This window comes from Miniopterus schreibersii (genome assembly GCF_964146895.1).
Source record: "Miniopterus schreibersii genome assembly, chromosome: 1".
In the NCBI taxonomy this organism is placed as follows: Eukaryota; Metazoa; Chordata; class Mammalia; order Chiroptera; family Miniopteridae; genus Miniopterus; species Miniopterus schreibersii.
The window spans coordinates 163,160,970-163,178,040 of NC_138101.1; the positions used below are offsets into that span (position 1 = coordinate 163,160,970).

General features: G+C 44.3%; 1 protein-coding gene across 1 annotated transcript in view; it reads left to right on the forward strand.

The window, feature by feature from the left end:
* IQCH (IQ motif containing H) overlaps positions 1-17,071 on the forward strand; it is a gene marked incomplete at both ends in the record, with an annotated part of 175,289 nt that overhangs the window by 119,975 nt on the left and 38,243 nt on the right. The window contains 2 exons of the mRNA XM_081126407.1: positions 2,391-2,511; positions 6,308-6,594. Coding sequence (XP_080982533.1) covers positions 2,391-2,511; positions 6,308-6,594 — 408 coding nt within the window. The remainder of the gene's footprint in view (positions 1-2,390; positions 2,512-6,307; positions 6,595-17,071) is intronic.

Genomic DNA, 17,071 nt, shown 5'->3' on the forward strand with positions numbered 1-17,071 from the left:
ATACATAACATAAAATTTATCATCTTAGCCACTTTTAAGTGTACAGTTGGGTGGTATTATGTTCATAATGTTGGGCAACCATCGCCACCATCTGTCTCCAAAACTCTCTTCATCTCATAAAACTGAAACTCTGCGCCCAGTAAACACTAACTCCCCACCCCCTGCCCCAGCCCCGACAGCCACCACCATTCTACTGTCTGCCCCTGTGACTTTGATACCCCAAGTTCCTGTGAGTTTTTGATATGCGGATGAGTACATGAATGAATGAATGAATGATTTCTCTTTGATGTCTTGATGTGAATGACCACGTAACAGACCACCGGGCAGGTGGCTCAACACCTTTCAGACGTAGGGCAGAAGGCAGAGCAAAGAGGAGTCTCCACTGCCCGGGGACAGGGCCTGGCCTGCGCAGCCTCCTTCCTCGTCACTCGGTTTTCCCAAGCAGGGTGGGAACCCACAGCTGTGCTTCCCGGGCCCAGCTCTGGGGCACTTCATGAATCAGGCAAAATTGGTTTTAATGGAAACAAGTGTAGAACAGAAAGATGAGCTTGGAGGACAGTGCTCAGAGAAGGAACAAAGGGGGGGCGCTGGAACTGTGTCTTGTGCGCTTATTTGTGGTTAGATGCAGGCTGTTGGGAGATGATGGAATGTACAATAAGAGCAAGACAAACAGGTGTACATCGCGCAAGATACAGGGGGGAGAGACCCACGGCTTCAGCAGCAACTTCCCTGCCTCCACCTCCCAGGACAGAGACTGGCCGCATGAGCCGGCCTCCCCAGCCCGTCCTCATAGACTCCCCGCGCTGTGCGGGAGCCCGCCTAGACAGACGTGGTCCAGGGCACCCTTTCTTTCTCCTGACATTCTTGTTCTGTATGTCAAGCACTTGCTAAGCTAACTAATAAGACTCTCCTGCCAGGATTATCTGGATATTTCAGAAATTATTCAGATTATTTGGACCTGCCTAGAGTATATATATATATATATAATATATATAGTCTTAGATGCTTGTCTTCCTTTTTTTTAACCCTCACCTGAGGATATTTTTTCAGAGAGAATGGAAGGGGGGAGAGAGAGAGATCAACATGAGAGAGACACGTAGACTGCAACTGAGGTACGTGCCCTTGGCCTTTAGAACCCAACCGGGGACCCTTCAGTCCATGGGCCAGCGCTCTAACCACTGAGCCAGACCATCTAGGGCTCGGATGCTTGTCTTCTGGTGTAGGCTTTCAGAAGGCACTGGACCCAGAATGAACCAACGGTTCCAAGGAGCAGGGGAAGGGGAGGACAATCATTTTTTAATGTCGGGGAACTTGGAAATAAATGAGTTTACAGATTATTTCTAAGATTCCTTCTAGCCCCACTCTCCAAAGCTGATTCTTTTCCTGTTCTCCAAATTACTGAGTGTTCACTCATAGATTTGGAAGTTCCCAGAAGCCCAAAGCAAACCTGAGCTCTTCGTGCCAGTGTCCTGTGTTTTAAATATGAACACTGCCCATCAAATGGTTTTGTATCTATGGCCCTGCCCTACTTCTGGCAGAAATGAAATCTGAAGCGATGGCTTCCATTTGAAAAATTTTAGCCAGTCTCTTCTCTTCGAAAATTTTTAGACCGTCTAAGATTATCCAAAAAGAAAAATTGTCCTGGCAAACTGAGGCTTTTTATAACAAAAAGCCAAGCTTCTTATTCATAAGAGGGTTTCCTACTGTTTCCGTTTTGACAGGAGGCTTTGTAGTTTGAGGTTGTTTTAGGATGCTATGGAGCCAGTCTCATGTCTAGTTAAGTGAGGCTGTGACTTACAGGGAATGCCAGGGGACTGAGGCCGGTCCTCTCCTCACCCCCACCTGCCCCCACTGAAAACCCCACATTTACAGCATCAGTCCTAAGTTTAAGGCATGGTTACATGGAGGCCCCCCAACAAGGGGGGCACAGTTTAAAGAGATAGAGGTGCCCAAGAAAGATCCTTCCCACTCTGTAATTTCTCCCGGGTCAGCCCTGGTAGTGTCATAGAGTAAAAAACACTCAGGTCCAAAGGATCTGGTTTTACATAATTAGAAACTGAGGCCCAGAGTGGGGAGGCACATCGCCCAGGGACACAGCTGGTCAAGCTGCCGTGGGTCTGAAACCAGGATTGCCTGACACGCAGACAGAGGCTGCCTTTCAGAGACAACAGGCACTTGAGCAGCAACATTTAGGGGCCCAATCACTTTGAAATATGGAAACCGAAGTGGCTGGGAAAATAGAGAAACTTTTCAAAATGGCTTTCTGACTCTGGGTAAACAGTAAGCACATTTTTTTTTGCCTGTTGGAGGCCTGGTTTTTAATCACTCCACAAGCAGTTTTCATTTCTGTAGTAAAATTGCTTGTGGTTCTATTTAATTTGTTTCTGCAGGAGCCAGCTTTGGTGAAGCTCTCCGAGGAGCTGGCGGGCGTTTTAGCACAGCACGCTCAGCCAGTCAATGAGAAACGCTTCCCGGAGTGGAGGAAATTCCTCCACACGCTTCTCATTCAAGGTAAATAAGACTGGAAAGTTCCTATTGCGCATCGGTTTGCACGGCCTTGGATTCTAGTTTTGGGTCAACCCGGGGCCGATTTAAACACCTCACATCTTGCGTTGGTTTAGGAACGTGCTCCTACAGCAGACTCTTTCTCCTTTAAACGTTGCCAAAATATCTTGCACTCAGCCCCTTAAGTAAATAGGAACTGAGCACACCAAGCGTGACGCACACAGCTCAAGACTGCAGCCCCTTTCTGCACCACAGACTTCTGAGGGGGGGCTTTGCGATCAGATGACCCGGATCTGGGTCTCACCCACAACCGTGAGCCAAGTCCCTGAGCCCTCGGAGGCCCAGTTTCTGCACTCGCCTTCTTCACAGGGTGGCTGGGAGGAGCCAGGGAAACAGACGTGGAAGATTCTACCATAGAGCCTGACCCCGAATAGGTCTTTACTCAATGTTAGTGTCCGCTTCCGTTTTCTACGAGAGTAGAAATGGTCTCACCTCCAGTTCTGAAGGTAGAATTTCTAAGTAAGGATCCTTGACAGTCCCGGAACAAAGGCAGCCTGCATTCCTTTCATCACCTTCGTCCTCCTAACTCATCCTCATTTTCCAAGGATGTTAGGAGGTCGGTCGGTGAGGGAATCAATGGAGCGAATGATGTTTATCCCCAGTGGCAGGGGTCCCTGTGGGAATGTTGCACCCAGGGACACCCATGCAGTGCCCCTTACTCTGCAGGCGGTTACCGCGTAAGGCAGGCAGATATTCTTGCATGCCTTCCACATGACTGAGAAGAGAAGGCTAGTACAACAGACTACAGAAGGTACCTTCCCACGTGACAACGTATTAACAGCGATATGTAACAATGTCGTAATACTGTAATAGTATGTGGTAACAACAGCAGCGGCAACCGCACCACGGCGCTAATAGCAGTGACAGGAACATAAAAAGCACCAACCGTGCTTATTGTGTGCCAGGCACTGTTCTAAGTATGTGTATATTCATTATTCATTCATTCGGTCCTCCTCATAATGCTGTGAGGTGGGTGCCATTATCGCCCTTATCTAATAGAGGGCCAAACTTCAGTACAAAACATCAACTAACGCCCCCAAAATCACTCTGTTGATATGTAGCAGAACCAATAAAGGGCTACATCTGTGTTACTCCAGGAGTTTTCGCCAGAGCTGGTGGGTGTATCTATCAAGGAGCACATCCTCGGTCAGTGCAGGAGAGAGCATCAGAAGGACGGGCCTGTTGGAATACACTGGCTGGGGTGGGATGGACGGGCTTAGCCAACGCTGTTAATGAATTATTTAAGTCAGGGGCCGGACGGCCAGGCCTCTAACAAGAATGTTGCAACGGGGTCTTCTCAGGCGGGGGAGGTAATGCTGCGGGACCTCCAGTGTTCTCTCAAATCTAAATTTCTGTGATTCCGAAAATTTCCATATGCACCCATTGACAGAAAAGTAAAACTAAAAGAGTCAACCCCACGCATAACTAGAAAACAACAAGGTACCTACAACAACAACAAAAGTGGTCGAAACTAAGGGATTCTTGCCCTGGCCGGGTGGCTCAGTCAGTTGGAGCATTGTCCTATACCCCAAAGGGTTGCGTTGCAGGTTTGAGCCCTGGTCAGGTCACATACGGGAGGCAATCGATTGATATTTCTCTCTCCCTCCTTTCCTCTCTCTCTAAAAGCAATGAAAGTATATCCTTGGTGAGGGTTAAAAAGAAGGGATTCTTTTTAAATTAGGAAGGGAAAACCATGAAGATCTCCAGGTCCATCCAAGACAGGATGTTAGGAAGCTCCCAGACCTTCCAAGGTCAGCCTGCGAACCTTCCTCTAACCTTACGTATTTTCATGGGAGCTTTGTTGAATAGGGTTTTCCCAACCACTGTCCATCGCCCCTGAGCTGGAAAACCACAAGCGTAGGCTTTGCCTGACCCCCTGTTAATCTCTACCCTTTCTTTCAGCCACGCTGTAAACACTGCCTGTTTGTGGGAGGCAGAACTAGCTTTATTCAAGAGCCAATTTTATAAATGAAGAAACAGGCTCAAAGCTAAGAAGTGACTCGGGCAAAACCACACAACAAATACTGGTGAATGGGAACACAGTTAGATCCTACGACTTAAGGCACATCTTCAAAACCCAGTTCTAGCGAGTCATGTGTTTTCCAACCTCTGCCCAGCTCTGAGCCTAGAGCACACATCAGACCCACGTAAATGCTCACTGGCTGAACAAGGCTGTCCCACCGGGCCTTCCCACCCTATGGCCACCATCTCCCGCCATCTCCCACCATCGCCTGTTTCATGTCACTTCTGCTCTCTCATGTGTGCTTATGGCCACAAGATGCGCTACATATTTGCGTTGCCATAGGGTTATATCAAAGGCAATACATTTAATACAAATAAGCTACTTAGAAGAAAAAAATCTGAGGTAATCATGCAAGTACAAAGGACAGCGTGTTTCCACTGAGGCCAGTGCCTTTCAAAATACAGGTGACAGCTAAAGCCACAAAGTCATCTAGATCAGAGAGACTCGATGGGCTTTTTTGTGGATTTTGTTGCTGTTTTGTTGCATTGACCTTGCTAACTCCCCAGCAGCTGGTACAGGTACAGCACACACCAGTAGGCCTCATTTGAAGGAAAGCGTATCTCAAACCAACCAAAAAAAAAAAAAGTCAGTTTTCCTTCTGAAATTCAGCCTTCTTTAGGGCCAGTTCCAACTACATTTATACACATTTAAAGAAAGTGCCTCTGTATAAAATAACAGATGGCTGCATTTAAGAACCACTAACATTTCAGGATTTAACTGTGTGTGCTGCTCAAAGCCTGTGGGTGGAACTTTTGTGAAAATAACAGACCAAGTTTATCTGAAAACTGTCAGGCCCCTAAGCCCACCATGTCTAGGGGACACTTAGCTGCTTTTACTTTTAAATTACATCATCTAATTCTTTACAAGTAATACTTAAATTTTTTTTCCATAAAAGGGACATATACAGTAAGATTTATGTTAGGCCTGAAAACAGAAACTCAGGGCCATGTGATTTCTGTAAACACTATGGAGCTAGCCCACAAAATTAGCCCGGGCTAAGACTGCTGCCATCATTAAGCATCAAATTCGCCTTTATGGTTTTTGTTCTTCAGAGCAAAAGGTAAAATATGATACATTATAAAGCTCTCGTCAGCAAGGAGGAAGCACGCCTGTTCCCCAAGAATGGCAGCATCTCCTGACCTCTGCAATTTAGAAAATGATTTACAACTGGCTTTCTGTAGGAATCCTTTGTCCCACGTGATGGTCAGTGTTCTCCTGTGCCTGATAAAAGCCCTAACCTGTCAAAACTTCATAAAGCAGTACAGTTGAACAGAAAGACCAGTGGTCATCAAGGTATGAACTGTGGACTGTGGGCAGCTAATTCCTCCAAGGGATCTGCATATAGGCCTTAGGTTCATTGTTTATGTAACGGATGGGCATACACTTGATGACCTTTACCGTGCCTCCCTCATTATGATCAGAATCAAAACTTCCACCCATTGAGCCCTATTGTATGCCAAGCATGGGGCTACATACTATAAATACTGTATATCTCAGACTCACAACAATCTGGTAAATTGGTTTTGTTATGCCCATTATATGGATGAGGGAAAGGAAGTTCAGAGAATTGAAGCTACTTGCTCAGAGTCTCACAAGGCATGGCAGGTGCCCCACCTGAAACCCAGTCCATCTGCCAAGGCAGGGCCTCTTTCCTCCTGCTCTAAGTGGCCCAGTCCAGGTGAACGAATCCTCTCACCTACTCCATGCTTTGCCCACCAGGAGGCGTGGTCGAGGCTTACCCACCTGCAGAAAGTATCACCAACCTGACGGTGGACATGCTCATAGAGCCCAACGGAGAAATCAGCGTGCTGTCAATGGGGGACCAGTTGCATGCGGACAGCCCCTTCATCTGCTCCGGTTCCACCGTGCCTCAGGCCTCAGTGAATCCCCAGCTTCTCACGTCTTTGTGCCTCCAAATTGGAAATGCTTGTAAAATGAGAAATGTGGTCGGTTACTTTTCTATAGACCTGGTGACCTTTATTGACCCCAGCACCATGGAACAACAGGTAAGTCGACTTGATGCCACGTGAAGTACTAAAATATGTAGACTCCATACTGTCCACACCCACGAAACTGGGCATATAAGGGAGCTTCTAAAGTTCACCAGATGAGCTGACTCTAAATTCAGCAAGCACACGGTCCATGCCAATCCGTGTGAGACCAGGCTTTATGTCTGGAAATGCAGGGTTTTCTCATTTGGGTACAGGTGGAGTTTAAATGACCACAGCTCGTGCCGCATAGCTCCATTAATTGGGCCTTAATTCTCTGCCTGTGTCTTATTTTGAGACTCCTTTATGTGCCATCTTAGGGATCGGACCTGTCTAGAACCTGTTTTTGAATAGAACGTCAGTCATTAGAAAGGAGTTGTGTCCTTGTTTCTGTTCCTTTTCTTAGTATATCACCAGCAACTTGGGTTGTCAAATTTTTCTTCTAAAAAAATGTGTTGGGAAATATTTTATAAATATAAAAAGGTTGAAATGAATATCACGTGCCTCCCACCCAGCTTAAGAGAGAAAGTGGTGCCAATACCGCTCCAGTCCTATGTACTCCTTGCCAGTCCTCCTCGCGTGGCCCCTCCTCCTCCCAGAGGTAGCTACTGTCTTATTTTGGGGACTTTGATTCCTTTCAATATCTTTATGCTTTTACTGCGTGCATGGATTACCCATATATAACGTATAGTTTCATCAGCTTTTTATAGATCAGAACCTCCTATATATTATTATTCCACAACATGCTTTTATTTATTCAGCATTTCATCTGCGAGATCCTTCATGAGCATGTGCGTGGTTCTGATGCAGAACAGTCTAGGTTCCAATGTTTAAATTCATTACTACCTCACGGGACTTGTTTTGTAAAACGCTCAGTTCCTCCTCCGTTAGTGTTGGGCAGCCAGGCCTCTGCCTAAAGGAGGAACAGGCCTCCCACCCTCCCTCTCCTGATAGCCTCTCGCCTTCTGACATTGTAAATACACTAGTTTTTTCATATTCATCATTCTCAGGTTCACGATCCTCTACTTCAGCCCGATGATGGTTTCAAAGTGACAGTGTATGTTTTGGGCAGCTTTCAGCTTGTTCAATAATCATTTTCCATCTGCCTTCCTGAACCCTCCAGTGGTTTTACGTTCCTTCCTCAGGCCCACGGGTTGAGAGACAAAAGGACAAACTGAGGGGCGCTTGGAAATAATCTACCCTGGGGGCAGGGAAGACACAAACACGCCCTCTGGTGGAGGAGCTGGGTGGCAGGGAAGTAGGGGAGGGAAAGCGGGGGAGGCTGGCCTCCCCAAATGTCTGTCGTAAGAAGGAAAGATTAAACCTGCCATTCTTGGGGCATTAGTGAGGATGGAACTATGGGGACGGTTAACTTACGGTTTTTATTTATTCGCATTTGGTTCAGGGAGAATTGCACATGGCAGCGAGGGGGATCTTCTCTAAACACAGAGCTGGTCCTGTCCCTGGGTGTATCACCCTTCCTTGGTTCTGGGATAAAGATGCCACCCTTCACTTGACTGGTCCCACGTGCCTGTCTTTTCTCACAGTAATTCCCCCTCTATTTGCCTTTTCCAACCACATCGGCCTCTCTCTGCTCCCCCTCCTTATTCATCACACCACCTCCTGCCTCAGGGCCTTTTCACATGCTGTCCCGCTGCCTGGAATGCTCTTGTCTCGTCTTTGCCTAGTTAGCCCCCTTCCCCTTCATCATATTTCAGGGCAAGCCACAGTTTCTTAGGGAAACCTTCCCTGACAAAGTCAAATACACCTGTTTTGGGTTCTCACATCATCATGTACCTCTCCTTCGCACCACTTACCGTAGTTACAGTTTTCAACCTATTTACATGATTACCTGATTAAAGCTGTCTCCTCCTGTAGAGTATAAGCTCTCTGAGGAGATGTACTGTGTCTCTTTTTGTTCCCCACTCAATTCTCAGCACTATCTCTGCCCTGGCACGAAGTAGGTGTTCAGTAAATATTGGTTGAAAGACTGACTGAATGAACAATGATAGGGTATTCTAGCAGATGCTGGATGGTGGTGCCAAGGCTTTTTGAGAAAGAGCTCAGACATCAGTTGATGGATGGGATAAATAAATATTAACCCAGAGTTCTCTGATTTTATCATGACTTCTTATCCCTTCCTGTTAATACTTGAGCATACGGCCCTTTGTGTTACAGTTTTCAATAGAACACTGGAGGCAGTTCTCAGGGAGCACGTCAAGGGTGTTTCTACAGTGGCAAGGGAAGGATGTTAGCTCTCTGTATAGAATATGTATGAATTTGCAAAATCACTGTGGCCCTGTCCAGCCATTTTACAAATAACATCACTTCAGAAAGCACCGGAGTTTCTTGTCTAATTGGCAGGTGCTGTGGTGCCAATGAAGAGACTGTCATATTATCAACCTCTTCTTTTTGTGCCAGTCTAACAGGGAAAAAATGTCATCTTGTTTTCCTCAGTATTTCTTTTATTAGTATTGATGATGACTGTCTTTTCATATGTTTGTTGGCCATTTATGCATCTCGTCTTAACTGCCTTATCAGAGCTTTTGTCCCTGTCAAATTGGACTATAATACAAATGCTGATCTGTAGAAGCTCTTTGTACCTGTATAAGGAACTATTACCCTTTGACTGTTATACATGTTGAAAATATCTTCTCCCATATTGTCATTTGTGAGTTTTCTCTTTTTTTTTTTCAGCCATGTTTCTCCACCATAAAAATCATTATTTTTTTCCTTTGAAATTAATTTTGTAATTTTCCTGTAAGTGATTACTTTACAAAGTAATTTGGGAAAGTATTCCAAGAGTGCACCAATATCCTATTTCTCCTCAAATTCCCACCCACAAAACTGAGCAGCCATTGCCAACTTTCTCCTGAGCCGGCCACCACCGTGATAGTGGTAATTTTCTTTTCTTTTATTTTAATTCTTATTGAATGTATTGGGGTGACATTGGTTAATGAAATTATATAGGTTTCAAGCGTACAATTCTATAACATATCATCTGTATATTGCATTGTGTGCTTACCACCCAAAGTCAAGTCTCCTTCCATCACCGTTTATGCCCCCATTTACTGTCTTCTACCCCCCCCCTTCCCTCTGGTAATCACCATATTACTGTCTGTGTTTATGACAGTTGGGGGGGGGGGTTGCTAAATGCCTTCATCTTTTTTACCCAGCCCCCCAACCCCCTTCCACTCTGACAGCTGTCAGTCTGTTCTCTGTATCTATAAGTCTGTTTCTATTTTGTTGGTTAGTTTATTTTGTTCATTAGATTCCATATATAAGTGAAATCATATAGTATTTGTCTTTCTCTGGTTGGCTTATTTCACTTAGCATAATATTCTCCAGGTTCATCCATGCTGTTGCAAAAAGTACAATTTCCTTTTTTATGGCAGAATAGTATTCCATTGTGTAAATGTCCCACAGCTTTTTTATCCACTCATCTACTAATGGGCACTTGGGCTGCTTCCAAATCTTGGCTATTGTAAATAACACTGCAATGAACATAGGGGTGCATATATTCTTTCAAATTAGTGTTTTGGATTTCTTCAGATAAATCCCAAGAAGTGGAATCACTGGGTCATAAGGCAGTTCCATTTTTAATTTTTTGAGGAACCTGCGTACTGTTTTCCACAGCGGCTGCACCAGTCTGCATTTCCAGCAACAGTACATAAGGATTCCCTTTTCTCCACACCCTCACCAGCACTTGTTGTTTGTTGATTTATTGATGATAGACAATCTGACAGGTGTGAGGTGATATCTCATTGTGGTTTTAATTTGCATTTCTCTGATGACTAGTGACATTGAGCATCTTTTCCTCTGTCCATAGGCCATCTTATATCCTCTTTGGAGAAGTATCTATTCAGATCCTTTGCCCATTTTTTAACTGGATTGTTTGAGTTTTTTAGTGTTGAGTTGTATACGTTCTTTATAAATTTTGGGTATTAACCCCTTATCAGATGTATCATTGATGATTATGTTCTCCTACTCAGTGGGTTGTCTTTTCATTTTGTTGATGGTTTCCTTTGCTGTACAAAACCTTTTTAATTTGATGTAGTCCCATTGTAATTTTTATTTCCATCATTCCTTCTACATTTATTCATTGGCAATCTACCGCAGGGAAGAGCTTTTCCTCTCCCTCTTTCGTTTATGTACATATGCATGTGTGTATGTATGTATGCATGTGTGTATGTAAGTGTGCATGTATGGGTGGATGTGTGTCTGGATTCATACATATGTGTATGCATGTATGTATTTATACCAGTTTGAACTCATGAGTTTCTACTTTACTCTCTTTAGTCAATTATATTACATACTTTCATCATTTTGATGTTCAAATTGTCCCAGATTTAGCTAGTGGGAGGCCCTTCAGGGTGGCTCTTGTGCTCCTTTGGTGTGTTCCCATTACTCCTCGAGCATTGTCTTACTTTCTAGTGCAATGAGGTGTTTCAGGTTTACCCTTACACTTTCCCTGACCCAGACCTAGGACCAACCTCAGAGCCTTGGGTCCTTTTAGTGGAAGATGGTACTAAGATCTAAGCTCTTAGTGCTCTCATTGTTACTGGAGGGCCATTGCTTCTGGTTTCTTTCAGTGGACAGAGCAAAAAATATATATATTACATATGCACAATACACACACAAGCATACAGATATTTGTGCTTCTATGACTATTTCCATACCTATCAGTGTATATATTTTTCTACTTATTTCATCTTTTGCTTTTATTCCTCTAGTTGTTACCCAATGTTATAGCGTTAAAATTGTGCCAATCTTAATTTGACAAGCCTCTATCAGTGTATATATTTTAAAACCATGCATTCCTGCCAGTATCTCTAATTCCAATCTAAACCTCAAGATTCTAGGCTTCCCCTTTTCCTTACTTAAAAATAAATACCTTCTCCAACAGTGATAAACCAGAGTCTTTTTCCTCAAGTTGTTTGCTTATTTGTTCAATCAATTTATTTATTGTTCAGTGTAACCAACCAATCTCCCAACCAATCCTGCTGCCTTCTTCACCTGCCGGAACTGTGCCCCACTCCTTCACCTCCTGTGCTTGGATATCACACCCGGTCATTTGTGTTTTAAGTTTATTTGTAACGCTCTTTATCATACTAAAGTTGCAGTCAGCTGCAGCTCTTTTTCTAAATGTATTACCTTGAGCTTGCTTTCTTTCTCTCAGCTTCAGTTTTCTCTGCTGTGAAATGAGCAGGCTCACTTATCTGATTCTGAAGAACCTTCCTACTTAAAAATCATTTATTCCGAGAGACAGCAAGACGGCGGCGTAGGTAACAGCTGCACCCGCCGCCTCCCACAACCACATCAAAATCACAACTAAAATCCAGAACCACCATCACTCAGAGCCTCCTGAGATCTGGCTGAAAAAAGCCCCACAACCAGGGAACTGAAGCAGCACCGAGACCGTAGGAGGGGCAGAGACGCGGGCGGATCGGAGCTGAATCGCAGAGACACGGCTTCGGGCCCACACCCGGTGCCTCGGGTTAAACCCAGGAGGGAATCTCGGCGGTGGAGGTTTCTCGGAGGAGTGAGGGGTCCCAGCCCCACAGCAGGCCCCCAGCTCAGGGCTCCAGGGCTGGGAAGAGATGTCCCCACAACTCCGGGCTATGAAACCAGCGGGGACTGTCCCTGAGGGTCGCGGAGGCTGCGGGAGCCCCAGCAGCTCCTCTAAAGGGCCCGGCACGGACTCACTCGGACGCTCCCTCTGAGCCCAGCGCCGGGCAGCAGCCTGAAAGGACCTGGGACACGGGGAGGAACTAACCTGCCTGAATTTGGGGTGAGAGGTGGAGGGGCGGCTTCCTCCCAGGCAGAAGGGCTGGCGGAGGCCAAGGCTCCTTTGGAGTCCTCCCCGCACACAGCCGGCAGGCAGGCACCATGTTTGAATGGCCAGCACCTGACTCACGCCTTTGGCCCCGCCCCGTGATTCCCGGAGGCCCCGCCCCTCCCCACCTGCCACTCATCCAGGCCATTTCCAGGGGCTTTTCTGTGCAAGTGGCCTCTCCAGCCTCATGCTTAGGACTTTCCAAAAATCTCTCAAACAAGCAGCAGCGGGCCCCACATGGCTTGATAAGTGGCCCCAGGACTGGCACTAGCGGCAGCCTGCATTGGCTCATAGCTTGGCCTCTCCTGGACACCTCCAAGCCCAGCACAAGCAGCAGCCAACTACGGTTTGCTGAGTAGCTCATGTTGGGTGGCCCTGGGCAAGGCACTGGCAGAGGCTGACTTTGCACCTCTCGGGAGGCCCCAGAGACAGTGCACCTGGTGGTGAGACTTGGCCACGCTGGATTATAACCCTACCACATCCACGAGTGACACACTCAAGGGGCACACTTGAACACCAAAGCTCCACTGAAGTAAATCCTGCTCCATAGGGGTGTCTCCATCACAGCAGCTCTTTGGCTTAGTTGCAGCTGGTCCTCACAGCTGATTGGCCTGGGGGTCAATTCCTCCCAGTGACACCAACAACAACCAAGGCTCAACTACAACAGGACAGTGCACACAGCCCACACAGGGGAGCACCTAGAAGGCCCAGCTCAGGTGACTGGGGAGGCTGAGCCTCTGGACCCTACAGGACACCTACTACACAAAGTCACTCTACAAATTCCAGGAGACATAGCAGCTCTACCTAATACACAGAAACAAATACCTGGAAGCAGCCAAAATGTGGAGGCAAAGAAACATGTCACAAAGGAAAGAACAGAAGAAATCTCTAGAAAAGGAACTAAATGAAATAGATGCAAGCAAGCTAACAAGTACAGAGTTCAGAAAAATGGTTATAAGGATGCTCAAGGATATTAGTAAGAATATGACAAAAATAATTGAGAAAATCGATGACATAATAAAGGACCAATTTGAAATGAAGACTACATGAACTGAAATGAAGAATAATTTATAGGGAATCAACAGTAGAGGATGCTGAGAATCAAATCAGCAATTTGGAACATGAAGAAACAAAAAACACCCAACCAGAAGAGCAAAAAGAATCCAGAAATATGAAGATAGCATAAGGAGCCTCTGGGACCACTTGAAGGGGTCCAACATTCATATTATTGGGGTGCCAGAAGGAGAGGAAAGAGAGCAAGAAATTGAAAATGTATTTGAAAAAATAATTACAGAAAACTTCCCCTGCCTGGGGAAAGAAATAGACTTACAAGTCCAGGAACCACAGAAGGTCCCAAACAAGAGGAACCCAAAGAGGCCCACAGCAAGACACGTCAGAATTAAAATGCCAAAGGTTAAAGACAAAGAGAGAATCTTAAAAGCAGCAAGAGAAAAGCCGTTAATTACATACAAGGGAGCACCCATACAACTGTCAGCTGATTTCTCAACAGAAACTTTGCAGGCCAGAAGGGAGTGGCAAGAAATATTCAAACTGATGAAAAACATGGAACTACAACCAAGATTGTTCTATCCAGCAAAGCTATCATTTAGAATTGAAGGTCAGAGAAAGAGCTTCTCAGACAAGCAAAAGCTAAAGGAGTTCATCACCACCAGACCAGCACTACAGGAAATGGTGAAGGATCTTCTTTAAGAAGAAGCTAATGAACAAAAGAATCTGATGAACTAAATAGATCCAGACATATTTCAGACGATCATATTTCAGAGGGAAGAGGGAAGGGGGGTGGAGGGTGGGAAGAGATTCACCGAAGAAGTTATATGCATATGTGCATAACCCATGGACACAGACAATGACGGGGTGAAGGCCTGGGGAGGGGGTTGGAGTGAGGTTGAGGGGGGTCAATTGGGGGGGGGGGAAATGGGACACCTGTAATACTTTCAACAATAAAGATAAATTTTTAAAAAAAAAAGAAAGAAAGAAGGGAAAAAAGGAAATTCAATCTTTAAGAAAAGAGTTTAGATGAAAAACAGTAGCAAGCGGCTAGCAATGATGGTCTTTCCTGGAGACTTGTTACAAAGTATGAATTGTGAGGAAAAACAAAAATGTAGACCCCCCATGTATATCTCAGAATATCCCATATATTCTGAAAACTGTTTCTAAGAGTTCCTAAATACAAATTTATCAGCCTAGAGTAGAAAAAAAAAAAAATGAGATAGTTGAAAATATTTTCATCACCATGGGAAATGGGTTCTGGCCCCAGTCTTTCCACTTCCCAGTTGTGATACTTCCGACAACCCACTGGATCTCTGTGAGCCTGGTTTTCCCATTGACAAATGGTGGATTCCTGCCCTCCTTCCCACAGGATGTTCTGAGAGGCTGCGCAGATAGAAGGTGCTGCTCTTATTAAATCAAATGGTATAATCACATGGAAAGCTGTCACCCGAGCCCTCAGCAGGTTCTCAAACTGTGAATGGAATCTGAATTGAATTAGCATTATTTTTAAAAGTCAGTGAGCATTTTCATCATCATAAAGTGATATATAAACATCAAAAATGAATACATTTATTTCAGAGAGTGGAAAACCAAGGTCCACAGAAATGTCATCATTCCTTCTTGTTCACTGCTGTATGCTCAGCACCTACCACCATGTCTAGCATATAACAGACCCACAATAAATACGCACTGAATGAATAAATGAATACTTCTCTCTGAGTGCCCCCTAGTACTCTTATTTGCAAGATGCCCCTATGTCTGTCTTCAAGATACAGAAGGTATTCACCAAGGGGGCCCAATGAGATTTACTTTTTCTCCTTAGGGAAGGTTTTTTATTTATATGTAAGAAAGTTAACAGTGTATATCTAAATTAAAATTTAATAAGCCTTTGGTATAAACAGACGTGGCTATTATTCAGTGTTTTTTAATGCTATAATAGGCACATTGTTAGTCACAAGTTAATACCTAGTGAAGGGAAAATAGATCCCAGAAGGTTTTGAAGCATTAGAGTAAAAGACCTGTCCCTTTAAAAGGTCTGCATCTTTGTGTCAATGAAATAGACCCGCAATATACAAGAAATCATAATAATGACTTCTACGATAAACACAAAGGCAATGATGACAGTACATTTTACAGTGACAATTACAATTTTGTTTTTAACACTGATAGTGCAGGTGACCAACTTTGCTTATAGACAATGTTACCATATGTGACTGTCCTTAAATGTTTGGTAAAGCCCCTTATGTTATAAACCTTGACTTTCAGAAAATTGAACACAAGCCTGAACATCACCTCGAGTAGAACTTCAGTTGGTCTGCATATATTATAGACACAATTTCTCTGTTTGCATCTCATCTCACCCAGGACTTCAGACGTCCACTCTCATCATGGAGATCCTTGCTTTTTTTTTTTAATGAAATCCTGACACTTCTCTCTGGACTTTGAGGTCTCAGGGTGAGCAAATCTGGGCATTCACACTGCATCCTGTGCATTTCAGGAGATGCCACAGTTCTACAGGACTCAGGAGGGCAGCAGCTAGGGAGAAGGAAAAGGCTCCCTGCTAATGCTAAGAAAAGTCCAGAAGATTCTCCACATATGTGTAATTACAGCTTGTCCCCTAGTATCACAAAAACAGAGCTGAGTGGCCCTTTTCTACTTCCAGCTGTCACCTGTCTCTGTGTGATAAATTTTGCCTTGCAGCAACCCAAGTGCCCATCAATAGACAAGCGAATAAAGATGTGGTATATATATGCAGTAAAACATTGCTCAGCCATGGAAAAGAATGAAATCTTACCATTTGTAACAACATAGATGAACGTAGAGGGTATTATACTAAGTAAAATAAGTCAAACAGAGAAAGACAAATACTATATGATTTCATTTATATGTGGAATCTAAAGGGACAAACGGAACAGAAACAGACCATAGATACAGAAAACAGGTTTGCCAGATGGGGGGGGGGGTTAAGGACCGGGTGAAAAAGGTGAAGGAATTAATAAGTACAAATTGGTAGTTACAAAATAATCACCGCATAGGGAATATAGTCAATAATATTGGAATAACTATGTATGGTGTCATGTGGGTACTAGAATTATCGGGGGGATCATTTTGTAAATGATATGCGTCTAAACATTATGCTGTGCACCTGAAACTAATATAAAATAATATTGAATATCAACTGTAATTAAAAATTAAACTTAAAAAAAAGATTAATTATATTTTAAAAGGTAAAGTTTAAAGCCTAAAAAAAATTATTTTGCCTTACAAAGTTGTCCTTACCATTCATTTTAACTTAATTTTACCTGTACCATATGTTGGGGTGAGAAAGTACAGGGTAATTTGCCCTAGGCCTTACCTGTTTCTTAAAACAGCCCTGAACTATCCCCTCCCACCATGTGGCACTATTGTTTTTCTCATTGATCATATCCAAAGTACTGTACTCTCCAGGACGAGCAAGCTGACATATCTGGTGGCTCCCATGTTCAATAAATGCCCTCTCTTCCTGCATCCCACATGCCACCTTCATTCCTACAACTCGCCTCGCCTTTCTTTTCTGTCCGTATACAGCTTCCCTTCTTTCAAAGCATGTTTCACAATCCAGCTCCTCATGGAAATCCACCTTAATTAATCCCACTTCAACTGTCACTT